This window comes from Ambystoma mexicanum, chromosome 3p (genome assembly GCF_040938575.1).
Source record: "Ambystoma mexicanum isolate Mex_15411 chromosome 3p, UKY_AmexF1_1, whole genome shotgun sequence".
Classification (NCBI taxonomy): domain Eukaryota; kingdom Metazoa; phylum Chordata; class Amphibia; order Caudata; family Ambystomatidae; genus Ambystoma; species Ambystoma mexicanum.
Window position 1 is genome coordinate 587,356,444 of NC_090925.1, and position 27,002 is coordinate 587,383,445.

At 45.4% G+C, this 27,002-nt stretch overlaps 2 protein-coding genes across 4 annotated transcripts in view; one reads left to right on the top strand and one right to left on the bottom strand.

The window, feature by feature from the left end:
- Window positions 1–27,002, bottom strand: part of SERINC3 (serine incorporator 3) — a 967,471-nt gene that overhangs the window by 92,819 nt on the left and 847,650 nt on the right. For 2 of the 3 annotated variants that reach the window (XM_069651327.1, XM_069651323.1), the window contains one exon: window positions 26,073–26,203. The exons of the other annotated variant lie outside the window; for it this stretch is intronic. In XM_069651327.1, coding sequence (XP_069507428.1) covers window positions 26,188–26,203 — 16 coding nt within the window. In that variant the 3' untranslated portion in view covers window positions 26,073–26,187. Of the gene's footprint in view, window positions 1–26,072; window positions 26,204–27,002 lie in introns of those variants that run through there. 3 annotated transcript variants of the gene reach the window in all.
- The window catches only part of TTPAL (alpha tocopherol transfer protein like), a 173,477-nt gene that overhangs the window by 86,037 nt on the left and 60,438 nt on the right, over window positions 1–27,002 (top strand). The window contains exons 3-4 of the mRNA XM_069651331.1: window positions 9,634–9,827; window positions 11,469–11,579. Of these exons, the coding sequence (XP_069507432.1) occupies window positions 9,634–9,827; window positions 11,469–11,579 (305 nt within the window). The remainder of the gene's footprint in view (window positions 1–9,633; window positions 9,828–11,468; window positions 11,580–27,002) is intronic.

The following is a 27,002-nucleotide window of genomic DNA, read 5'->3' on the forward strand; positions in this document are numbered from 1 at the left end:
CATAGCATGTAAATCCAAGCAGATACAAGCATCATAAATAAGATTGTGGTGAGTAATGTATCCCATATATCATTTCCATGTTTACAAAGAAGTTCTTATACCTGGTACCTTGGGTAAGTCTGGGAGGGATGCCCTACGGTGACAACATACCCTTAAATATTCAGTCATTAGCAAAACCGCATCCTCAGAAGAGGATGAACACTGTCTCTCCTGACGGAGTCATCACAGTCTCTTGACAGCCTTCTCCTCCCATGTGACCCCCCCCGGCCCCCTGATAGCACCCCTAAGGTTAGAATAAGGTAGTGACTGCCTTTCCCTGACCACATGGCAGGAGATTTTAGGCTAGGATTCTGTGATGACTCAGCAGGATTAATCACAGAAGTGAGTGGAGAATGAGTCATATAGTAGGGATTAGAAGCCTGAAAAGGCAGTGGTAGTAGAAGAGGCATCAGGGATAAAGGAGGGGAGTGAGAACTTTAGGTCAGAGAACGGGAGGAATGGCAGAAGGTTAAAATGTCCTTTTAGCAATTGGTGTGGAAAGTGGTGAGGAGAGGTGGAAAGGAGATGGTGAGGGGAAACAATGGAGTAATCCAATAGGGATGGTGTGATAGTAGCATTATTGGCTGAGAGAGAGGTGGAGATGAATAAGAGATACAAAGAGTTAACCCCGGTGTACGTAGATAGGTTATGGATAGAGTGGAGAGCGTAGTCACCAAGAAAAGACTGGAGTTCATATTTTCTGAGAAGTGGTTGGAGAGGGAAGGTTAAAGTTACCTAATAAGAGAATGAAGTGATGTCTAGTGGAAAGAAAATCGAGGAGTTGCCAGAGTTCCTCAAAGAATGGTCCAGTGGGGCCACAAGGGCGATAGATGGAGATAATGTGAAGCAGAGCAAAAGCAGAGCTGGTGAATTCAAAAGCGGTAGGAGAGGATGTGTCCTAAGATTTGTGAAGCATTGAGGAGGGAAGAGAGTAGGTTTCCGCCTCCACCTCTGCCAGTCAGACAAGCTAAGTGAATGAAGAATAGTACGAAGTCATGCAGGACCGCCAGTGTGTCTGTGTCAGATTGAGAAATCAATGTTTCAGTGTTGGCAAGAAGCTCTAGGGTAGAGAGATCTGGTGTGAAAGTAGTCTGTGATAAAGGATGTTTTGTTGCATACAGACTGAGCATTTCAGAGCGCAATGTTCAATTGATGTACTAAGAAAGAGTAGAGAAGTTGAGTCTCAGAGGAAGATAGGTGAAGTGGATAGGTGTTGGCGGAGGTATAGTTAGCTCATCTGCTTTGTTTGTTGAAAGTAGGTGAAAGAGAGATGGAATAGTGGGTGTTTCGAGATGTTTCATAATGGAGATAGGAAAAGAGAAAGAAGCGTGATTGGAGAAAGCGTAGGGAGAGTTGAGCAGGAGTGAAGGAATTTTAGGTCCGTACTGCAGTGTGGCGACACAGTACAGTAATTGGGAAGCTAGGGGTACTCATGTGCAGAAGGTAGGAAGGCAAAGGCTCATAGGCAAAGAGGCTGGTCATGGCTGGTCTTCACCCTTCACTCTACTACCTTTAACTAGGACTCCCCCGGCTGGACGACCGTAGGGAGTTCAGAAGTCACGTCACACGCTCTTGTCACCTGATCGCCTAGTCCTTCAGGGGGTGGTCTCTCAGAGTTTGTCCCTGATGTTGCTGGGATGAGGAGATAACTTCCTGATTGGTGTTCCCAGAGGAGTTTCTTGTGGTCTTAAGCCGAAGGTGAAGCATTACTCTTTTTGTAACCATTCAAACACGATCACCTATGTAATTTAAGAACTTCAAAAGGTTCATAAATCACTGGCGAATATACTTGGACCAATTTCGGCTTGGATCAAATTGGTCCTTTCTTATATGTCCTTTGTGGGAAGAAATTAGTCCTTGTATATTTCAAAATTGACTCATGCTGCTTTTATTGTATTGACATTGAACTCGAAACCACACAAAGGGCATGCACAATTGATGTTATTTGCTGCTGTCGCACTCAACCACAACCTTTTTCAATATAAAGGTGACTTGCATATAGCCCATAGTGACTTTAATGTGAGCAACATTTGCTCTAGCCCGATGGCTGTTCTGATCCTGTCCCAAGAGCTGAGGGTGACTCTTCAGACCAGGAATACTAGCCTGCCAAGGCCCAGGAGGCAGTGCCATAAACTACCTGGTCGGGTTCCAGGTTTTTTTTACTGCTGATTCTTTTCATTAGCAAATGTTTTATTTCGGAAATTATACTGATTTTCAATAGAGTGCAGCAGCAAACTGCAGGGGGAAACCCCCACCCCCCCTTGCAACCGCCTATTAACCCCAAGAGTTGCCATCTGAGAGGGTGTGACGTTTTTATCTTTTTGAATTTGTTTAAAATATTAAAATGATGCATGTTATTCTGTCACTGAAAGGAAGGCCTGCTAATGTGCCCCCAGCCTTTCATATTGTCCATGCCAAAAGCATTGTGTACCTTTGCTGTGCTCAGTCTCCCACTGCTCTACATGGACAGCAAAGCAGGTTCAAAGGTCACATGTGCATTCCTGACAGATGCTGGAATACAAAGTTCCAACAGGCAGAATTTGCTTTACTCATCTGCACCTCTGGTGGCACATTAAACTGTAAATATAAGCCATGCCTGGTCATGACTTAGTTTTTACTGAGGTCAAACAGTTATACAGTCACAGCGTTTGAATATCTTCCTAGTGTCAGCTTGGTGAGCAGTTCCCCAGTAGTGAAGGGCTGATGTGCATTAGCTGTCTGGCCTCGCAGGCTCCACAACTGCCATGTGGGGAAATGCCAAGGAAGCTGCACCCTTGAAACTGTTGCTACACTGTTTTTTGGTATGCACAAACTGCGCCCTCACAACCCTTCTCTCTCTGGTGTACCACAAGGATCTGTACTTGGCTCTCTGCTTTTTCCTCTAACCCATACCTCTCTGTCCTCATATCTTCATAGAACTTGTCATTTCTATGCTGACTATAAGTTTTCTTCTTTTTCTTCATTCACCGACTCACTCCATTGCATGTCTCCACCTGTCATTCTCTGATACTCAGGATGTCCTCTCACTTTCTGTATCTTAATACCTCTAAAACGGAGATAATTCTCTTCCCTGCTAACACCAGAGCCCCACTGATACTACTTCCCCCCCCCCCCACTTCTCTATCTCTGCTCGCAACTTAGGAGTTATTTTTTGATTCTCTCTGCATATGTCAAACACTGCTTGTTCCTGTCGTTTCTATCTGATTAACATTTGTAGTACTTGCTCTTTCTTATTTTTTTCACTCAACTAAGCTCCTTATTCACTTCTCAAATTTTCTCTCTTGGATAGACTATTCTGTTCTCGTCCTCGGTTTTTGTGCCTCCCATCTTACTTCTCGTTTTGTCCATAACGCTGCTGTCTGTCTTTTATTCACACTTTCCACAAGCACCTCGGTTTTCCTCTCTACTATCATTTTGCTTTGACCTTTTACCGCACATATACTCGTTTCACTTTCTATCATCTACAAATGTATCCAGGGTCTCGCTTCGCTCTTTCTTTTTATTCCCCCCTCGGTCTTTGTTCGCAAAACCAATTCCTACTTCCTGTTCCCAGGCCCCCCTGTGCTTCAGCTTGTTTTTGTTCTTTTTGCCATCCTCGCTCCAAAGCATTGGAACGCCCGACCCCTCTCTAGTTCATCATCTTCTCCATGTTTTTCAAACTCTACTCGAAGCACACCTTCTCTCCTCTCTTTTTAATAACTGACATATTGTCTTTCTTCATTCACTGTTTCATTTCCGGCCTTAATTTATCAGTACCTCCATTACTGTGTTGTCTTTTATTATTATTATGTTCAGCGCTTTGGCAAAAGCACTTAACTCCAAATAAATGTAAATATCTTGGTTTCTGCTAGGGCTCTCTACAGCTTCGCGTCCCTCCTCACTTCCTGCAAACAAAGGACTTTGGGTATATCTGTTGGGACTGATTGTCTATACTCTGGCCTGCTGGACAGATGTATAGAAGGCCAACCTATATTGTGACATGGACAACTCTGGGAAGCTGTAGCCAAACCAGTTTAGGTAGCAGTGACAGGCGGTTTAGGCTACGTTCTTCACAGGGGTTGAGCTTGTAAAGGGTCCGCAATGAGCATCACAAATTACACTTAGACAGGATGTATACAAATACAGTAATTTAATTGTGGCCAAAGCACACTATAGGAAAAGGACTACAAGCAGGTATACTTATCACGTAACACTATTAAACTAAATACATATATAAATACATTCCCTTGGTTCAAATGCATAATACAAATCCAATACTCCTGCTAAGGAAAGGTTAGACATGGATGATCCCAAGCTAAAATTTTCCAGCCCTAAGTTGCCTGGGGCCTTCTGCCCAATTGTTCAGGATACAGTTCCACAGTAAAGGGTTCTTAGAGTTAGGGTTCAATGTAGACTAATGCCCACAATTAGCTCCAACAATCAGGTCTTGCATAGGCAAGTTATGGCAAAACCAAAAGTATTAGAATGGGAGTATAGGGGTAGGTTAAAAGCTCAGTAACTTACCCCCCTTACTCCGAATCTTCCCCAGACTTGGTAGAACATAGGAATGGTGTCCTACACTGCGTTTCCCGCCGAAATTCACGGTCCTTGATTTCCTGGGGTTGCAGGTTCAAGCTCCACTTCGGTTGTTGTTTTTTGCTGGTGCAAGGACTCTTGGTCGAAGAATGCAAAAACACTTGATGCAGCACCCCTCTCAGGACTGTACTCTGGTCAGGTAAGCCAGTTTTGGACGTTGCACGCCGCGCACAGCGATGCAACAGGACTCCGTAGCCATAGTCGGACTTTCTGTTCTATCTCGAGTCTCCTTTGTGTTAGGACGCTGGAATTTCACAGGAGGGAGCCCTCGAGTGGCAGCTGAGAGTCCACCAGGTTTCGGGCTGAAACTCAGTGCAGTGACGTCGCTAGCACGTTAACCCAAAAACGAAGCTGGTCAGCCGCAGGACGGTTCCCAGGCACTTTGGCAAGGTACCGAGCAGACGTCGGGAATGGTTGGTCCCTCCACTCCAAAGGTCATAGCACCTTCGCAGGACTACTAAAGATCATGATCAAAAGACAGGGATCCACCAGGGCTGCAGGAGAAGTTGGTTGCCAGGCCTCCTTCAGTCAGGTTTTAGGTTTCTTTGTGGATCTCGCAGCTGGACAGGATACTTGGCTCCTTCAGGTTTCTCCAGGATCTCTGAAGGATGAGTGCAGGGGTTCTCTTATCCTAAAATCCAGGTAGGAGCTGAAACTCCCACAGGCCAATAGGAGGACTAGCCCACACACACTCCAGCAGAGGTCCAATCAGGACCACTAGCGGGAACATTCATGCATGCCACTCAGACAAACAGAATTTGGATTGGAATCAGACTGACCCAGCCCACATCCTGCCTGCAAACAAACATAGCCCTCCAGTAACTCACCAAAAGCTGCTGCTTTCCTGGGCACTGGAAGTGCTTATAAGGATTTTTTCTTGCCACTGAGACCAGGAAAAAAGCTGAACAACAAGATGGAAAAAGAACACGCGAAATCTCGTGGCACGGCCATGTTTGACCAGTAGCCACAGTTCGTGGCCAACTGTGGTAAAGTTAAAACAAAATTCATTAATTTAGACAAGACGCAAATAGTAATTTGTCATCCTTTTGCAAGGAAAAGAACATCCAATCATAAATGGACCCTGCAAAAGCAAGAAGTAGACAGTCATGCAATACAAATATTTGGGTCTTCCTTTCACAGAGTCACTAGACAACCATATCTATAAAGCAACGCTGGACGCTAAAATCCGTTCATTGACATCACAAGCTAAGATTTTACTTTATAGATTTGGTAAATTTACACTAACGCACATAATGACATTTTTTCAACAAAAAGTGGTGCCAATAATTAGCTATGGAGCGGAGACAGGGTCACCTAAGCCAAGATCTTTTTGGGACCACTTTGAAGCATATTTTTGGAGGACTGTTTTAGGCCTTCCCAAATGCACTCCTTTACCCTTATTACGTTATGAGTTAGGTGGTATTTCTGTCTATAGTCAAGTTCTGTGGAAATTTTGTATGCTCTATAGAAAATGTCTAATAGGTGCCACATCACTGAATATTTTGGGCATTTTGGCAAAACATCTGTTCACTTCTCACCTTAATCTCCGTAAAAAATGGACCAACTGTGTGGTAGATGCACTAACCAATGCTGATATTTCACTTGAACTATTGTTGAACCCCACAAAAGCAAAATTGAAATTACACCGGTTTGACTGGATCCATACCCGCACACAATGTTTGAAATATGTGGATGGTGGAATAATAATGTCTTCTCATAAAAGATTTCAGTTTATGGAAGCATACCTTGTCAAGTGTCCATTTAATTTGGTCAGATCTCCGATGTTGCGGATTCGGCTTAATTTATGTTTGACGAGGCAGATTCTAGGTAGGAGAAAATTAATCCCTAAAGGTGACATATACTGCCGATTTTGTAATGATCCACTTCAAATAGAGACCTTGTGCCATCTGGTGGTTGAATGCCCCGCCTTGAGTAAAATTCGGTATCGATTGTTTAATAAGTGTTGTCAATTTTTATCAATACGCTCCAGTGATGAAATATGGACCCATCTTTAACTAACACAAAGTCCTCTTGTTAATGCTGTTATTCCACCTTAGATAACCAGAGGTTATTTTGAAGTAAACAGAAGAGGTGTATTATGGATGTGGGGGAGCTCCAGTGGACAATGTTTTATATTATGAAATTTGTAAATTTGTCACTTTCATGTTGAATATTGTATTAATATTTTGAATATGGTGTAAAATGAGATTTTGTATTCTGTGTAACTGTATTTTATGAAGTAAATTTTCTGTAAATTTTGAAAGGTTGATTTATCAGCCAACCAAAATTCCCCAAAAAAATTTAACAAAAATAATTCCCCAAAAAGTGGGGAAAAGTCGCTGCTGGTACCAGCCCATCTTTTAAGCACATCTAGAGTAACCAAAAATTCTTTGAGTGTTAGTCATGGGCAACACAAAAATGCACCCCATTGCACTGCAGTGTAGGCTGCGTTGTGCAATGATAAAACGTTACCACAACTGAAACAAAAGTAACCAAAAGTAGTAACACGACGAAGGGAAACACTGTTTACCACTACTGATAGCCTGAAGGACATATCAGTTTCCCCATAACATATGGGCAAAGGCCAGTGGTGTGAAGCTTAAGGCTTCACTGTACTGCAAAAAGTACAGGTCCGATTTATAAAATAAAAGCAAAAGGTTTAGGGGTTCCATAAAGATGGAAGGAAAGGTGCAGTAAAAATAATCTTTCCTAACATTATCACTAGGCAAAAGATGTTTAGTACAGCAGCCTGGATGGATCCCTTGCAACAAGCTTGCTTCAGACCCACCCGTGTAGCAGTTTAGCTTTATAAAGGCAGGAAATCCAGTTCTTTGTTAAATCATCTTTGAATTATTACAAGCAGTAGGAGAAAGATTCATCTGAAGCTCTGTTGGTGTTGTTGTCTAATCCAAAGTCTGCTGCCATAGAAATGAAGAAATAATCTTTAAAGGCAGAGGGGAGCGCTGCCCTCTTATCATACCCAGGAAACAGTGAGGTGAAGCTGCTGTAGGACCCAGGCCTCTCTGCAGCTATGCACTGGAACCAGGATCCTATTCACTGGATGTGAAGGCCCCATATTGGTGCCACATAATCTTCCTGGAGTAAAAGTGCAGGACTAAGGATTCACTTTGCCGTTGGAGACACTGGATTGGGCCTCCCAGCAACCCAGAAGTCCAGAAGCAGATTGTAACCCTGTTTTGCCACCCAAGAGGTCTTAAAGCTGGCTTACCCGTGCTATACCCACTTCGAATCACTACAGGACCGTAGGCGCTGCGTATGTCACTCTGCTTTCTTCAAACTGCATATCTGCACTTCAAACCCTCTAGACGCCGGGATGACCAATTACAGCGGACTGCATCAATCAACACGATTTCGCCTCACTGTCTCAAACACTCACTGGACACCACATAAGCATACTTTTGCCATCAACTCGACCACTAAACTACTAGAAGCCATCAACTTGACAGTCTCAAACGCTGACTATATCCAACGGGAGCCTGCCCCTTGAATCGACCTAACATTGTGGCTGACGGGGCTGATCACCTTGACACAGCTCGATTGCAGTGGAGTTCCGAGAAGCCTGGCTCGACCAAGATCCCCAAAGACAAAAAACGGAAGAATTTGAAGAGGCCCTCCCCCAGGTACAAAGGACTATAGTGACTTTTAACTCCTCCGTGCCCTCATTCACTAGCACTGAAATTGCTGCTAATATCTCCCAGAGTGCTCTTTTTTTATCAACAGTCAGGATTATCTGTGTTTCTCTTACAGGGGTAGGTTTTTAATTATTTAATTGCATATATTCTTGTTGCGACTGTATCAGCTCACACCGTTCTTGAAGTTATAGCCTGCTCTTGTCTTATCCCATGTTACCAAGAGGCAAAGGCGGTATACTGGTCAGGCTGTGCATGTTTCACCTTTATGATTGGGGTCCCTGCTGGTTTAGTAGTAGTGGGGCAGAGTAGGCGATTTAGCAACTTTTCGTCCCTGTACTCCTGCAAAACAGTAGTCGGCTGCATGGTACTGGATTGATTGTAACTATCTAGACTTGGTAGATTCATTGGACATGGCAGAATTTACCTTGCATTAAGTTCTTTGTTGCAACACTTCTAGGATCTGATAATCTCGTATATTTTCAGGCTGGACCAACAGAGACCCATTTCAACTTTTCATTGGGTTGTGCAACGGTTTCAGGTTAAGGCATGAGCCTTTTTGAACATACTGTGCTGCCCCCCGCCCCGGTGTCCATTTCAGAGCACTTTTTTTAAGCAAAGAATTGATGAATAGTTCTAGTTTATAGATTGAAATACTGTTGCTACAAGAGGAGAGCAAGCCGGTAAAAACTGCAGAAGGGGCATCTGTGGTCTGGCGCAGTGGTGGTTTGGTTGCCTGGTCTGGTGCCTTCTGTAGGCTATGCTTTGTATGGCATGCCTGAAACCGGGAGAAACATTTGGAGGTGAAGTGCCCAAAAACGTTATCACCAGCAACGATCCAGTGATTTGTTAGGTGCAGAACGTTTTCTGTACAAGGCAGGGTTGTTTAGTTGCTCTGACAATAATTTCAGGTATTTGAGTAGGGGCCACTCAAGTCTGTGATAACCCCTACATTTTAAAATGGATCTGCCATAATGTCGAAGTTTGCTAAATATGGGTCTTCTGCTGAGGAGGCAGTGGGAGAGGTTAGAGTGGTTAGTTTGCCGGGTAAATCGGCCTTCCCCGGCAGGTCTCTTAAACAGTATATAATATTTTCAGTTTCAATCGTAGAGGCGCAGGATTGCTGCATAAAACATTAAGGGATTGTGCATGTAGAAGACTGTATATAATTCACATGAAAACAGGTAAAGTAGACCTTTTTTTAAACTCAATGTGAAAATGGGACATGATGTAAAACATTGTGTATGTGCAATGCCCTTCAAAAACTGGATTTTTTGGGAAAAGTAAACCTTAATCATTCAATGTTTTGTGTAAAGTTTCTTATTCATCGACACCATTTCATGTGTTTCTTTTTTTTTTTTAAATACAGGTAACTGGCTTCCAAGTGCTTATCCGATAACTGAGAACATCCGTGCCATATACCTTACTTTGGGGAAGCTCATTGAATCTGAGGTGACCCAGGTCAATGGAATTGCAATTCTTGCAGATTACAGTGGGGTCGGCATATCCCATGCATCACATTTTGGACCTTTCCTGGCCAAAAAGACAATTGGAATTCTTCAGGTAAGACGTGAAGTGAGTAAAAATGTTTTGTGGTAGCAAATATTAGGAGTTTGTATTCCATCCGTCTGTTCATTATCTCCGCATTAGACTTGCAGTCTTGTCTTGCATGACATTCCGACTTTACCAGGTGAAAATGCTATCAAACATTTTATACTGTAAGTAAGATCGTCTGCTTCCTGTAGCAACCCTTTTAGCAATATGGGATGGTTAAAAAAATAAAGGGGGTGTGGGGGAGGAATTGGTTTATGCTAATGGCTAGTGTGAGCAAGAAATTAAGGTATGCCCCTGCAAGAGTGAGCTTAGAAATTGTATTGCCTTCTCAATAGATCAAAACAAGTGCAATCTTTGAAATAATACAGGGAGTGAAGGTAAGAATTATTTTTCTATGTGAAAGCCATCTACCAATGTCTATTGATCAATTGCCTTTTGGCAGATGCTCTACAGAAAAGTACCTTCCTGGGAAGCGGGTGGGCGCATTTCTTGCTTGTGGTGGGGAGACTAGAGGCACAAAACATGTGGGAATTGGCTAATTATGTATTGGTTGAAATGCCTCCAGGAACAGTAATTCTAAAACAATGATATATCAGTGCAGCACATAAAATGTACCTTAAAATCTAGGCTTGGGTATTGACAGACGTGGGTAGTCAGTAATAGTTCTGTACTTCATGCTTGCATAGATGGCTCAGATATGACTTTTAAGAAAGGCGCATCTAGAGAGACCACATTTGGCCATTGGGTTATATGAGCAAGCCTACCCTGGAAAGTTGCTCTGGCTTATGTAAGAGGGGAGCAACAGTGCAAGGAGAAGTGAGAAGTGGTTGGGAAGTCTTAAACCGCCTTAATAAAAACTTGCCTAAAGTCCATCAAAGATTTTACTTCATCTCAACGTAAAAATTAAATTAACCGAAACTGCTGTGAGAAATATAAGATTTGTCTGCTTTACAGAAGAGACTTGTGTGATATAAGAGAAGTCTGATGTCCTCAATTCAGAAGACTTTTCAGGTGTTGCACCCGAGCAGGCAGTATGCATTTTTGCCAAGTAGAGGTATACTTGGGAAGATCAATGTAAAGCATCAAGCCCGGCTGACCCGAGGCCCCAAAGACAAACAGATCAAAGTGAACAGCATTTGGAGACCAAGCGAGTGTTTAGATTTAATTTTCAGCATTTTTAGATTCACAAAGGAGATTTTTGATGCCAAGAAACCTGAATGTGTTTTACTGCCGTTAAGGAAATCTGCTGAATTTTCAGTAGGTGGAATGGTGTCCAGCTCCTGCATCGACTTGATGTGATATGATATGATATTTATATCGCACCCATACACAAGTGTTTCAGGGCGCGATGAGGCAAGGGAGGGGTACAAGAGAGGACAAAAACAACTATCTCACTATGCGAATTGAGAATGCCTCCAAAGGTGCATTTTAAAGCTCTACTCGAAAGAAAGAAATGTAGTAAATACTCCGTGAGCTCACTGGGGGAGGGTATTTGGATTTTAAAAAATTTTAAAAATGGAATTCTGCTTTGATGCATTTGCCCAGCAAAGAAAATGCATTGAAAGCTATTTTGTGGTAAAGCATTAATAACATAAGGGAACAGAAACTAATTCTCTATACGTCTGATCTTCTGTATTTCTTTTTCTCCAGGATGGGTTTCCCATTAGAATCAAAGCTGTGAATATCATAAATGAACCTAGAATATTCAAAGGAATTTTTGCTATCCTAAAACCTTTTCTAAAAGAGAAGATTGCAAATCGGGTGAGTCATTTTTATCAAAACTGTGTTTGCTAAATGATAACAGATCTATAATATTTATTTAATTTAGTTTTGCAGTAATATCACTTTTATCCTAAATGTTCAGTGTTCCTTTTCCTGAAAAGGCTCTTAGCTGTATGAAACATGCCAACTTTGAAGTGTGAGGTCTTATTAACACAAGTGAAAGATAGTTCCCTCATTGTACTAATTGTGCTTCTTGTGTTCCTACTGATCTCCAACTGTTCAGTTTCAATCCTGTCTGTGTCACTCGCTAAGTGTTGCCCACTAAACAAATTGTTTGATTTGTTTTGGATAGCCAAATTATGATGCCAGCTGCTTTGAAAGTTATGCGGTTTATTTCAGATGCATGTGTAGGCCTCATTGGATTATGGCTGCAATAGAGTAATTTAGTTTCACACAGCTCTGCTGGGCTTGATTTCACTGTATTTGATGCCGAAATAGCATATTCCAAAAATTGAAATCCCTTTAAAAATGGCCAGCACTGTTGCAGAGCCTTTTGCCCTCCAGTCCTGCTCTCCTGCAAGCCTGCTGATTGGATGCCTGATGCTTTCTTCACTGCTGCCATAAGGGCCCTACACAAAGGCCATCAACACCTCCTGTCCGGCCTTAACCGTCTTACAGTTCTCTAATACCTGCTATGCCATCCCTCCCTTCCATTTTCGTTTTCCACCCTCTAAGCAGCTCGATCCCCACAAAATCTCCCATGGTGAAGCCCCATGGTGAAGCTTGGTATTCATAATCATGCTGCTCGAGGTAAGAAATGTGAGCCTGCTACTGTGTCCCTTTTATCCTTCAAATGCTATGCTGCCACTGTCCTCCACTCATGACCACTCTCCACCTTCCCAGGTCCAGCAAGCACCCCATGCCTCAGTGTGCACAGGGCACTCACTACAATTGCATCGATGTGTTTCCCCCCTCACAATCATTGATGTCCGTCCTCAACTCCTGCCCGGATAACCTCCTTCCTCCCCCTTCTCTTTTCCTTCCCCTCTACACATACCCCGGTATCCCATTGGCTGGCCAAAGCTTACTGTGACCAGCCCTCAGTGCAAGACCCACCTTCTCAGGACCTCACTTCGAAACCCAACCTCTGTCTCGCCCCTGAGTTTTCTCAATCTCACTGTCCCTGCACCCACTCCATTTGTCCCTTCTGCCCTCCCCGCTGGGGCTTGATACTTCTGTTTCTAGACTCTAGCACCTACAATCAAAGCCTGCCACTCCCGTCCTAATTGTAGGACACTACATACACCCAGCTCAGGTGCACACCCAAACCAACACCTTCCTCCCGAACATTATACCTCTCTGGGGTCCTAAAACTTTCATTCCTCCTATACTCATGCCCGACGGGGATCTTCCAGTTTTTTCACCGCTGACCCCGACAAGCAATGTTAAATGCAGTCCACCTAAACATCTGCCAGCTAGGAACCTCCTAGCTTCCTCAATGCTGAAGCCTACATCTTGCTGTGACAAAATCTATTTTCCTAAAGCTACATGCCATAGGACTACTCATCAGCTCCCACAACTCTCATCTCTCCATGCCCAACCCTGTTTGGGTAGAGACCGCCACCAGTGACTACTCTAGAACTCCTCTAACGCCCACCTCAGATTTTGGTCCCACCCTCACACTCCTGGGACCCACCAGAAATATCAGGCTCTCCTCCTGCACCAACCACCACCCATCCTCCTATTCCCCCCCCCCCAATCCACCCACTTCCACCCCTCCCTTGTTACCTCAAAACAACCAGGAGTCGAGTGCGCTTTGATCAACTCACGTTCCCTTGGTTCCCACGCTATTGACATTCAAGTTCTCATCCTTGACATACTTGCCATCAGAGTCCTGGCTCCACGATGCCTCCGGGCCACTACTCCAAATAGCCATCCCGCTTAACTATTCCATCCTCAGGACTGACCGCATCAGTGCCACAGGTGGTGGTGTTGCGCTCATTGCCAAATCCTGCCTCCTCTTTAGGATCATCGACTCCCCCCAAATTACCTGGGCACGAAACTCCTCGCTTGAAATTATCCATTAACCCACAGATCACGTACAACCTCTTCCTCCTTTACTTTCGGCCTAACTCTTTAAACCAACTGGAATCTGTTATCCCCCTCTAATCACGCCACTTGGCAAGCCCACCACGAAATGTATCATCCTAGGTGATCTGGATCTGGGCATTAATGATACAAGCGCCAATAAAGCATCCCTGGTTGCCCAAGCCCTACAGGAGATGAACTTTACACAAGTAGTCAGCTCTCCTCACGGTAAAGGATGTATCCTAGGCTGGATTCTCACCAATAACGTCACCCTTGAAACACTACTATTTCCCAAGTATCGTGGTCTGATCACTTCCACATCGAATTTGGGATCCTGCAGTCCATCCCCACTGCTACTATTGCTTCTGCTCCCATATCAACTCTGGTACACAACACATGCAAATGAATGCACAAGCTGCTTAAGCCCACCCTCTCCTCCCTACTTGCTCTACCACACTACCAGCCAACAAAGGCCCTGAAGCCTTAGCCAACCCCTATCACCAGACCGTCCTTCTCACGATAGACCAATATGCTCCCCTCAAACCCAAATCTTCTGTCTTCTCCCATAAGGTTAAGTCGTATAACACCAGAATGACCAATGCCAGCTCTAATTACAAATAATTGTTCTCCATCTTGTGAGAGTTGGAAAACCCTGAGAGTCCCAACACTCATACCAGGGTTGACAAAGAATGGTGTACCACCATTAAAGACGCATTTGCCAACAAAATTAACTTACTATGAAAAAAGGTTTCTGCCCAAAAAATCCAACTAGTCTGAAAAGCGCCCACTCCTGCCACGCTGACAACATCAAAACTCCCTGACCTCACTGAGATAACCCCTTTCTCATTCTCGCAAGTCTCTGAAGTGTCTGTCCTTTTAGACCATCCTGGCCCTCAAAACCTCAAACTGCAAGAGTGACTCCGGCCCACCTCATTGTCAAACTGTGCACCCACGGTGTCACCTATCATTACTGGGTTTGTAAACACCTCCTTCAAGTCCTGTACTGTTCGCAACAGCGTCAAATCTGCCTGGATTACCCTACTCCTTAAAAAAAACTTTCTCTCAATCCCTCTTTTCCCACCGACTACTGACCCATCACCACTGTCCCCTTCCTGCTCAAAATACTTGACCGCATCACCTATTCCGAAGTGCAACACTTCCTAGAATCCCATCATCAACTTGGAGCAAGATGATCCGTGTTTTGATCTTAACACAGTACAGAAGCTTCTTTGTTGGATCTTAAAATGCAGCTGGACAGCATCCGGGATATAGAGAATCTTGCCATTCTCCTCCTCCTTTACCTTTCTGCTACGTTCAACCGGGTTGACCATGATACCCTATGCCAACACCTCACCTCTCACTTCCTCTTCTCTTCGCATGCCATTGGCTGATTTAAATACTTTCTTGGAGATCACACCTCAAGAATCTGCATTGGGAATTCTGCAGCTGACCCCGTCCCAGTGCCGCTGGGTGTCCCCCCCCCCCCCCCCAAGGTTCTCATCTGTCTCCCACCCTTTACAACACCTATAGTAACCCTGACCTCTTGACTCTCTCAACATTACGTATACTAACTTTGCGGTTGATGCACAAATACTCATCCCCCATCACTCGCAATCGCACTAAGGACATCATCAAGATTTACTCCACTATTCAAAACTGGATGGTCTCTCACAAACTGTTTAAATGATGACAAGACTGAGTTACTGATTGTTGATCCCCCTGCGCACCTCAGCAAGCTGGCCACTGCCTACTCTCCGTTCTCCATATATGGCACCTCCATCGCAGTTCTCAAACAAGTCAAAACCCTGGGGTCTACTTAGACGCTGAACTGAACATGACTAAGCACATAAACGCCTTGGCCATCTCCTACTGCGTACACGGTGAAACTCATCCGCCCGAGCAGACCATTTCTGCCACCGTCCAACTGTCTCACACTTTCAGGAGCCATTATTATCAGCAAACCTGACTATTGCAAGGCTCTCCTCATGGGTAGTTCTGAGAAACCTGAAGGTGTCTCACTTACTAGTCCCTGGGGATCTGCCATCCAGGTGGCCATGACATGGCCATCCCTATTGGATCCAGTTCCTGGGGGTGGACTAGTGAGGGTGAATCACCTGGATGGGGGGTCCTTTGGGAGTGGAAATGGGACACAGACGGGTGAGACGTGGTATCCCCCTTCTTATAACAGCTTTTCCCCATACTACCCCGTAGGATACTTCAACACTCTACCCTCAACCCCCTTTTTTCGACACAAACACTTTAGTGCACCACGACAGTCGTCAAACACCAGAGCCGTTTACCTGACATGTCCCACCACAAGGGTCAGGCAATTGACCAGAATCCTACACACCTGACAGCCCTTTCCCTTTCTCACAGGGATAAAAGGTGGAGCACAAGAGCACACAACGAGCAAGACAGATCGCACAATGAGAGCTAACTCAGTACGGCACCTTCAAGAGGAGACGAAAAACGGCGCAAATCGAGAGGGTGTCAAGAAGAGAAGCACCATTGCCCTTCCGAGCCAGGCCCGTGAAACCTCCACGGAAGGTATCGTAAGACCGCGAACAATAGCCAGCGTGTGTTGCAGCAGATAACAGTATACACGGCCCTCCTCCACTGATAACCAAGCCGGGGAGAGACGCTTGCCACTGTGGTACCGACCTTGACTCCAGAGACCAGCAAAGCCAAGGGGTTCATCACAGCCAGTGAGTCGAGGGGAGAGCCGACAAGAAACCGAACTGTGTTGAACAAAAGTAGCAAACAGCTAATTGAAGAAAGTACAAAGAACTGTTCATACGAGAGGGAAAACCAACTACAGAGGAGTTGGGCACCACATGGTTGCTCCCTCAGGAAACTGGGCGACTACCCTATTGTTGAAACTACTGTTACCAGAAGGCCTTGGTAAAGGCGAGAAAGGGGTCAAAGTGGTCATACACTGGTCTAGTAAAATCCTCTGCACAGTCGGAAGTTTTTGACTGACAGATGATTGTGTAGCAGAGGGAAGTGAATCCTGCATTGTAACAACTGTTGAAGAAACTGTGTGATTGGCAAAGTTGGCAAGAGTGAAACCGACGGAGGGATACCGATGGAAAGGGGGGGGTGAAGCCTGAAGTCCCAATTAACAGTGTGTTGACAGGAGTGAACCCGGTAGAGAGATGTCCACAGTCAACTGTTTAAAAGGACGTTAGGATTTGTGAATGCCACAAATGAGATTGTGATAAAAGCCATAGTGAACACGACGGAGGGAGGTAAACATCCGAGAGGTGTTTGAGCCCGGAAGAGGGGGGCCGAGGGGTGAAGCATTATCACCCCAGGTACAAACAGGGAAGAACATTTGTATTGTGATTTTGAGCTCATCAGGCCCTCGGAAGCAAGAAACTGAACTACCCAAGGTTCTGATATTGACAGGAACATTTGTGGATCTGAGCCCGGACGAGAGGGATGCAGGGATGAAAGATATCACCCAACGTGCAACCAAAAAGGAATTTTTTGTTCATTATTTTGAAGACATCAGGTCCTTGGAGGCAAGAGACCTTTTGTAGAAAAGAGACTTTACCACCGAAGGCCCTGACAGCTGAGAGCTGAACTATTAGCTTGTGCTGGGAAATCTTGAGTGTGTGCTGTGCGCAGGAGTCCCGCCTTGTCCAGTGCTCAAAACGTGGGCCTGGAGATCCCCAGCTACCACATCCTGACTTATCATTCGTGAACACTTCTTTCTTTCTTGTGAATATTATCCCACACTCCTTTTTGTATTTAGCGTAAGGATTGGCAATAGGTTTTTCTTAGTATAGACCCTTTTGTTTGGCAAGACTCCACTAGGACTGCCTTATTATTTTATGGTCTTAGCTTGCTCCCATTTTAGATTTAGATTAGGCACTTTTCCAACCTGCATATACATTTTAATAAACACCCTTGAACAATGATCACTTGTGTCTGTCTGTACTGTTGCCACCATGAGTTCCTTACACAGGTCTGTAGCCAATCTATCCAAGTTGCAACGCCTCCAAAACAAAGCTCTGCGTGCAACCCTGGGACTGCTCCGGTCTGACCACATCTCAGCCTCCAGGCGTGCATTGAGTTCAAAACTGTAACACTGGCACACTGCTGCATTTACAATGATGCCCCCAAGTACTTGAACAAGAGCATCTCTCACAAACACCATTTGCGTGCTTTCCGCTCTTCCAACAGCATTGCTCTCGTCATTCCATACTAAAAAAAATCCAAAGCTGGAGGCGCATGTTTCATGGTCACTGCACCATCACTCTGAAACTCTCTACCATCAAGCATCAAAGATGAACACTCCTGACGCAGAGACGCCCGTTCACTTCGCACACCTATAGCAATAGCCGGAGGCGCCTTACATCTATGCGCGGCAGATCCTGGGACAGGCGGAGGAGCGTCTGGGTGGTGCTTCTGCCCCTCGTCTCGACATACCGGCGGGTGGGCCGCCATCCACGCGTGGACAGCTGCCGGGTCCCAGCCAACAGCCAGGCACCAGAAGCTGGAATCACTCCGAAAACCTGTAAACAGATACTAGGTGTGGGACGGTGGCAGAGCAGACCAGCAGCGTCTAATACTGCAAGGGGCCGAGGCCCACATAACTGGAGGTCCGTGCTCGGCTCCAATACGAGCCATCATGCTAGGAAAACGCGTTAAAAACAGAAATCATTGTGATCTACAGGCCCCGGCCTCCCGGTTACCAATGCTCCTACGCCCACGGCCCTATCTCAAGCAGGCCCCGGCTAAAAACTACGCACCTTTGCATGAATCTGCAATCAATAAGACCCTAAGCCCTGCAGTTCTGGACCCCACACTCGCCGCAGGGGGATCAGGATACCTTGGAACATCCTAGCAATAAAGTGGTTATACACACTCCTACCATCAGACAATCTCGAAAAGCAGGGGGTACACACGGCAAATCACCCTTGCAAGTGGGTTGAAACTTAATATGGGCCGGCCCTCAGAAGATTCCAAAAAATGTTCCTGAAACCTATTATTTGGCCAAGATCGGGCCCGCGTGGAAAAACCTTGCATTGAGAGGAGAATTCCACAGATTATGGGGAATGGGGTACATCATCGGGTTGGGGGTTGATGTTGGGGGTAGGGGTGGGGATTGGGTACGGAGTTTAGTTACGACTGGTAAATGTTTAAAATCTGAGAGTTTAGTTGCATCGCTCATAGCTGCAATAGCAGATAGCACTCATAGGCTAAGTCACCCAACTATGATAAAGGAGGACTATGGCACAGGTTGACAGGGGTATAGCCATCAAACTCCTTTCATGGAACATTCGTGGCCTGAACAACCCAATCAAGGCCCGGAAAACAGCAGCTTATATCAGCAGACACAACCCCCATATCATACTTCTACAAGCGACACATGCACTTGGTCAAGTCTGCACTAATTTTCTTCCTAAGTGGGGCCCGCTAAGACTGGCCCATTAAGACATTATACTGAAACCCGTCCCGCTCCAGGGGGTTCTCATATTGATCCATCCGGGTCTGGGATTCCGGCTCCGAGATACCTAAATAGATGCCCAAGGGAGATATGTCTTGGTCTGGGGGGAGGTGGCAGAACGAGAGGTTGTTATTGTCAACACATATGGTCCTAATATCGACGACCCCCGAATCCTGAGGGTAGCTTGTTGCAGCCTCATGGCCTCCCTCAGCAGAGGCTCTCGGACCACTCCCCCATATCAATTACACTAACTATCCGTAACACTACACCACGTGCTAAATGCTGGAGAATGCCCCCCGCTATCGTAAGGGACCCGCACGTGTGCACATCGTTACACATCGAAATAGAAGAATTCTTTCAACTGAACGAAGGGTCTGTAGACAGATTTGCCACGATATGGGAAACATTCAAGGTGTGGGTGCGTGGCGCAATTATGGCCAAGTCCACGAGACTACTGAGGTCCGTCAGAAAATAATTGGATACAATGGAAGCAAAGCTTGAACTGCTTGAGTTTGAGTACACCACTACACATAGCAAAGAAGCCCCCTTTGATATACACATGGCTGAATTCAATAAACCTGCTGAACGGGAGATCCAGTGCATGGCTGCCCCAGCCCGGGCTCGGAGATGCAGGGAAAGCAACAAGGCAGGGAAATTCCTGGCTCAGATGCGCAAAGCCGAAAACCATCATTCTCCCATCACTAACATTCAGGCGCCCAATGGGATCATGGTGAACCGAGATCAAGACATCGACACATTCTCAAGATTTTATAAGACATTGGACCTCATTACGAGTCCGGCGGTAACCGTGCCTGAAATTCCGGCAGGTTACCGCCGGACTTGTATTACCATTCCGCCTCCATGATTCCCGGAATTACCAGGGCATTACGATCCCGGTGACCCGGGAATTCTGCAGGCAGAATTCGGTAAATCCCCATTCCCATTGTGTCCCATAGGACTCAATGGGAATGGGGAAGTGGAAACACTGGCACCATCTCGTGATGGTGCCAGTGTTTCCACGTCTGCCTGCAGGCAGGTGGTGTTAAACCCGCCAGGTCAGACCTGGCGGAAATGACACCTCCGCCTGCAGGACTCGGGATCACCCGCTATGGAAACAACGGTGGCGGCGGGTTTACCGCCACCATTATTTCCATACCGGGTGACTTGTAATGAGGCCCATTATATTCCAATAGAGACACCAAATCGAAGGAGGAGATAACAGATTACTTACATGCACTCAATCTCCCAACACTCACCTCGGAAACACGAACGCTATTAGACACCCCCATTTCACTGGAGGGAATAACGGAGGCAATTAAAGCTTTAACCCCATGCAGGGCCCCGGGAACAGACGGTCTGGGAGCAGAGCTATATACAGAATTTCAGGATAAACTAGCCCCCGGCCCTGCTGAAAGTCTGGGAAGAGGACATGGAACGGGGAATACTACCAGACACTATGCGAGAGGCAGCAATTTGTATTTATATTTGTTTTTTTTTGTATATCGCAGCCAGGCCCGGAGGCAACCGAGTGCATATCTTCAATAATAGATTACACATACAATAAATTACAGGAATGACACATAGTTGGACGATTGGTTATAATTAAGGCAAGGTTACAATTTACGTAGCAACCAATTTATACAATGGTGCAGTATCATTCAGATCAGTAAATAGACCCCATGGTCCCCATAGTCCTGTTGAGAGTCAGGCTGTAACCAATGGTTCATGTGTAGTGGTTAGCCAGAGCTTTGCTTTGTGTTTGAATGAGTTGAATGACGGTAGATTTCTAATGGCGAGTGGCTGGGTGTTCCAGAGTTTAGCCGCCTGGACTGGGAAGCTGACACCTCCAGCTGTTTTCAGCTTATATCTGTGGATCGAGAGTCCTTGAGTTTGGACGGATCTCGGAGTCTGTGTAGGAATGTATTGGGTGAAACGTGAAGCTAGATAAATGGGGGCCAGATTATTTACGCATTTGTATGTGAGGGCCAGTGCTTTCAGGGAGATCCTTTGGGAGACTGATAACCAGTGAAGGTTCTTCCTGGTTTCTGAGATGTGTGCTGATCTGGGGATGTGGAGGGCCGCTCTGATGGCACTGTTTTGGGGGATCTAGAGTTTCTTGAGATTCCGTTGATTAGTGCCTTAGTATAAAGCATTACAGTAGTCCAATTTGGACATAACCAGTATCCTGGCGACGGTGATGCAATTTTGTGTGGTGAGGAAAGGTCGGCAGGCTGTAATCAACTTGCAGGTGTAGGCTGATGCAGCTACAACTGCATTGGTTTGTCGGGTGAGGGAGTGTGTGGAATCGAGGTAGATTCCTAAGGTTTTCGTATCTTTAGATGCTTTGATGGAATTACCGTCAATATTGAAGGAGCTGAACAATGGGTTCAGTTTGTTTAGTCTCTGTTGTGTTCCCAAGATGAGGAGCTCTGCCTTGTCGTCATTGAGACACAACTCATGTTGGGCCATCCACGCTTGAATGACTTGGTACAAGTAGTCACTGGTAATGGGAATGAATATTTGGGTGTCATCTGCATAATTGGTGTAGGTGACACCCAGATAGTCGAGCACATCAAACAGTGGTTTGGTAAATACATTGTAGAGTGTGGGGGAGACACAGGACCCCTGAGGGACTCCGCAGGGGACTGATGCAGGATCTGCAGAGGAGGTAGGTGAGAAGACTCTCATTTGTCTGTTGTCAAGGAAAGACTTAATCCAATTGGTGGCATTGTCCGAGAAATGGGCGGCAGATTTTAGGTGCTGATAGAGGATTTGGTGATTGACCAAGTCGAAGGCAGCGGATAGGTCCAATAAGAGAAGGAGGGCAAGTTTGCTGTTATCTTTTAGGTCCTCAATTTGAGTTTTAAGGTCTAGAAGAGCTGTTTCTGTCGCGTGTTGGGTCTGAAACCAGATTGTCTAGTGCCAAGGAGGTTGTTAGTTTCCAAGTAGTTCTGAATCTGAAGGTATGCTGCTCTGTCTAATATTTATAGGAGGAATGGGACAGTGGTGCTGGGTCTGTAGTTTGTGGGTACCTCAGGATCTAGAGTCGTTTTTTTAGGAGAGGAATAACCCAGGCATCCTTCAGGTTGTTAGGTATCATTCCAGATTGGAACGATGAATTGATAAACGTTGTTATAAAGAGCGCCAAGTCGTGTGCCGATTCCTTAATGATAGGTGCTGGGCAGGAGTCACCTTGGCAATTGGATGGTTTTAAGTTGCAGATAATGTGTTCCACCTCTGAAATGGTAAGTGGGGTGAAGCTGAAAGGAGTGTGGGTAAATGAAGCTGTAGGGGGGGACACTAGTTTGGAAAGGGGAGAGGAAGTGAGGGTGGTTTGTTTGGCATTGATTTTAGATTGTAAGGTGGTGATTTTGTTGAGGAGAGCGCTTTGGATATTATTACACCACGTGCTGTCCTTGCTGCAGGTATCAAGTGCAGGGGAAGGGGATTCTAATTCTTTGAGGTTTGTGAAAAGCTCCTTCGTGTTGGATTCCGCTTGGGATATCCGCTGATTGTAGGTTTCTTTTTTGGCGTGCAGGATCGCTTCCTTATAGTTAAGGGACGTGATAGCAAGACGGTCTTTATTGGATTCGCAAGGGTGGCTTTTCCAAAGAGCTTCAGCTCTGCGCTTTTCTATACGCAGGACTCTAATCTGTTGGGTGAACCAAGAGTTCAGATGGGCTTGTTGTTTGGCTTTACGAAGTTTAAGCGGAGCTATGGTGTCAATGGCTCTACGCAGTGTTTGATTAAAGGTGTCTACAAGGACAGTAGGGTCTTTTGCCGAGAAGCACAGTTGTTGAGGATGGGGAGGAGAAGTTTGTCCCTGGTAATGTCTTTTTTTGTTCCTAGTAGGAATAGCGGGGGCTATGGTGGGTTTGGTATGGGGATTAGTGACTGGTAATTGGAAGATAATAATGTGATGGTCTGACCAGGCGCAGGCTTGGTTTGTGCTTATCGTAATGTTGCAATTGAGATCGGCGATCCAGTCAAGCGTTCTGCCTTTGTTGTGGGTGGGTTCAAGAATGCGCTGCTGAAAGCATAGGTTGTCGAGAGTAGAGGCGACCTCAGTGGCCAAGTGGTCCTAAGTGTCGGTTAGGCTGAGGTTAAGGTCACCTAGTATTATAACCTGAGAGTTTGGTTTAGTATTGTTCGTCAGGATGGATGTAATGTCGTCTGTGAAGGATCCAAGTGGTCCTGGGGGTCTGTAAATGAGGTGTATGGTTGCGGTGTTAGTCGGGGAGAGGGTGAGTTTCACCGATAGCGATTCAGCAGAGTTGATTTGAGTGTTAGGGATGGTTCTCATGGAGATGTTGTCCCTGTGTATGAATGCGACTCCACCTCCTTTGGAAGAGGAGGAATGTCGGTCAATTCTGTTGCTGGTGTAACCGTTCGGGATGGCGAGAGCAAGGAGTGGGCCGGAAGCTGCATGAAGCCAGGTTTCAGTAATGGCGATGAAGTCGAGGTTATGGACTGTGATTAAGTCAGTTCAATTTAGCTAGTGCAAAATAGGCGGGTAGAGTATGAGTGTGATGTCAGTGGGCAGCGCGGCATATGAATGCTCGGTACAGTTGTAATATGTTAGTAGTTGACCAAAGTTCTACAATATCTTAGTGCAGGCGGATCATTGGGGCAGTGCAAGCGAGCCTGACAAGTCAAATAAGGTTGTGAATTCACAATCGGCAACAAGGCGCAGTCTTACCAGCATTGGTTGTCTCGATGGAGTTCCTAGAGGGGCAGGGCCTGGAGGGGCAGCGTTTCAGACCCAGGCTCAGATGGCTCACAAACAGGCACAGAAACAGGCCTTTACCCGTCGGGCCTTAACCCAGGAAGACCGGCTTCCGCCTCGCCGGCGGATGCTGTATACTAATAAACACAGATACTAATAAACACAGATACTAACAAACACAGTAATAATGGTCCTCCTCAAACCCCAGCGGCCCCCACAAAATATGGGCTCATACAGACCCCTTTCACTTATTAATACAGACGCAAAAATCTTTGCAAAAATTCTGGCGACCAGACTACTGCCCTATATGCCCATATTGGTTCATTCCAACCAAGCCGGCTTCATACCAACTAGATCCACGGCCCTGAATAAGACAACTCTTCGGAGTAATGGCACAGATAAACCCAAGGGCGAATGCGCTTGTAGCGTCACTAGATGCCGAAAAGGCTTTGGATTCTGTCTCCTGGTCTTGCCTGTTCTTGGTGCTCGAGAGATTCGGACTGGGTCAGTATTTTGTAAAATGTGTCCGATTACTCTATACATGCCTGGGTGCAAGGGTGCTAACCAACCACACTGTCATCACCATTTCTATTTATTGAATAGAGGTACCAGGCAGGGCTGTCCCTTCTCCCCCATCTATCAACAATTGAACCCATGGCCTAATATGTGCAGCAAAATCATGCGCACAGGGGTCTCAGAATGACTGGTGCGCCGCAAATAATCTCCCTCTATGCAGATGACACTCTATACATCCGAAATCCCGAAGAAAATTTGGCCCTCATTATGGCCGATATCGAAAAGGTTCTCCGAGTACTCAGGATATAAAGTGAACATTGCTAAGTCTGAACTGTTTCCACTTACTTCCAACATCAAAGACATGTTCGACATACAAGGGTTTAAATGGTCCCCTTAGCATGTGCGCTATCTGGGTATCATGATATCAAGGGATAAAAGCACACCATTTGCAGATAATCATGGGAAAGTATTGCAAACTCTCTCCATTAAACTACAACTATGGACCAGTCTCCCCATCTCATTATACGGGCGAATATCACTCCTTAAGATGGTGGTGCTCCCCAAACTATTATATCTGTAACGTCCCGATCTGTCCGGGCAGAATTTTTTTTACGAAACTTAACACATTGACCGCTTCATTTGCATGGGGGGGGGGGACTGCCGGGCTGAAATGGTCCAAAATGGTGGAACCTTTCTCAAAGGGCGGGGTCTCGGCGCCTGATTTTGAACTTTATTACTTAGCATCGCAGGCACACTTTGCGAGACACTGGTTCGACCCAAAAGATACGGCTACACATATCCCATTGGAAAGATATGCAGCATCTCCCTCGATGTACGATCTGTGATGTTCGACCCCAAACGGAAAGACTCCTGCGAATACAATGCCGTGAGCACCACTGCACAAGCATGGTTTAAGATATATAGAAGGATCGGTCTTACGACCTCATACGATCCAGAAATACTGCTATGGAATTTCCCAGGCATAACACCTACCTTTTGATAAGGCACTACAGAGGGCATGGGACCCAAGTAAAGAGTTCAAGATGCGAGACATGTTCCCGGAGGGGGGTGGGGTGGGGGCAAGTTCTGAGAACTAAGTGACTTTGTTGAGGCAGTGGGAGGAGGACACCTTAAACAATTTCAATTTTATAAAATGAAAGCCGCCTTTACTGCCAACGGCCTACATTCACAGCAGAACCGCCCACACACAAATGTATTGGGGTAATGACTGAAACAGGGGGACACAGGAATAGTGTATCTGTATTATACAACTTAGTTCAAACACACTCCGGATCATGTAACAACATTAAAGAGGCCTGGGAGCGGGATTTGGGAATAGTACTGTGTGAAAATAACTGGCTTAGATACTGCCAACTTACTAAACATGTCAATATGAACTCAGGGTTGCGACTGATCCAATTTAAGGTACTAAGTCAACTTCGTTACACCTACATTACAGAGGCTGGATAGGTGCACACTACTGTTAATCAATATATTTAGAAGAGTCTTACAGTAACCAGGGAGCTGGTATTCAATGATTTAAGGTGCAAGGGAGGAACTAGGGTCTTGGCACAAAACCCTATTGTTAACACGAAAAAGAAGAGAACCCGAAGTTGAGATCCTCCCGTCCCTTGCACACTATTAGGCTCTGCCAAAATGGCAGTTTGTGAATTTAGGGTGAACATTCATAATTTCATACAAATTTAGTAATTCAGAGGTCCATCAATGATTGCGCATCAACGATTGGTTGTAAAAGAAAACATCCATGATTTAATCACAAACATTTATGGAAACAAGCAAAAAATCACATGAACAATGTCCAATATGGTAGGCTGACGCGTTTCGAGGTGGTCCCTCTTCTTCTAGATCCTAATAGGACTGATGTTGAATTACGTACATGAGAAAAGAAAGAAATCAAATGGATACTGTTACTATCCCAGAAATAGGAGCTAATCATTGACTAGATTATTTAAACACGGATCAAGTATTAATACAGTCATTGTTAACATAATTGAAACAGGTAAACATAGGTACGCGATTCACTAATCCTTAAATCAATGTTCAAAGACAGGTGAAGAAATGCCAAAATCATGACTCCATAAATGGTCTCCGCCAACATCGGTATCAACTGTGATCACTTCAATACTGTACACATCATTTATACAATCAATTCAACATTGTATATATCATTTAAATAATCACATTCTGACTAGACCCATAGAAATCAACGAGTTTAGACACAAAGGGCCTCATTCCAACCCAGGCGTTAAGGGGTTTACGGCGCCGTAAACGCCGCCGACCCTTAACGCCTGATTTCAAGGTCCCTTAGCGCCATGGTGAGTTTAACGCCTGCTTTTTGCAGGCGTTAAAATCCATGGCGCTAAGGGACCTTGGAGATAATTACGGCACCGTAATTTACGGTGGCGTAATTATCTCCTTCCCCACTCCCATTATGCCCTATGGGGCAAGAATGGGGAAGGGTAAATGGGAAATTGGGATTTACCGCCCCACTCACCTTGGAATGGGGCGGTAAATCCACCAACCACCATGGCGTAAACGTAGTTTACGCCATGGCGGTAAAGGTACGACCCAGGCGGTAACTTACCGCCTGGGTCGTAATGAGGCCCAAAGTATTTCATGGGGTGCTTGTGCACTAACAATTGTTTCAGTTGAAATA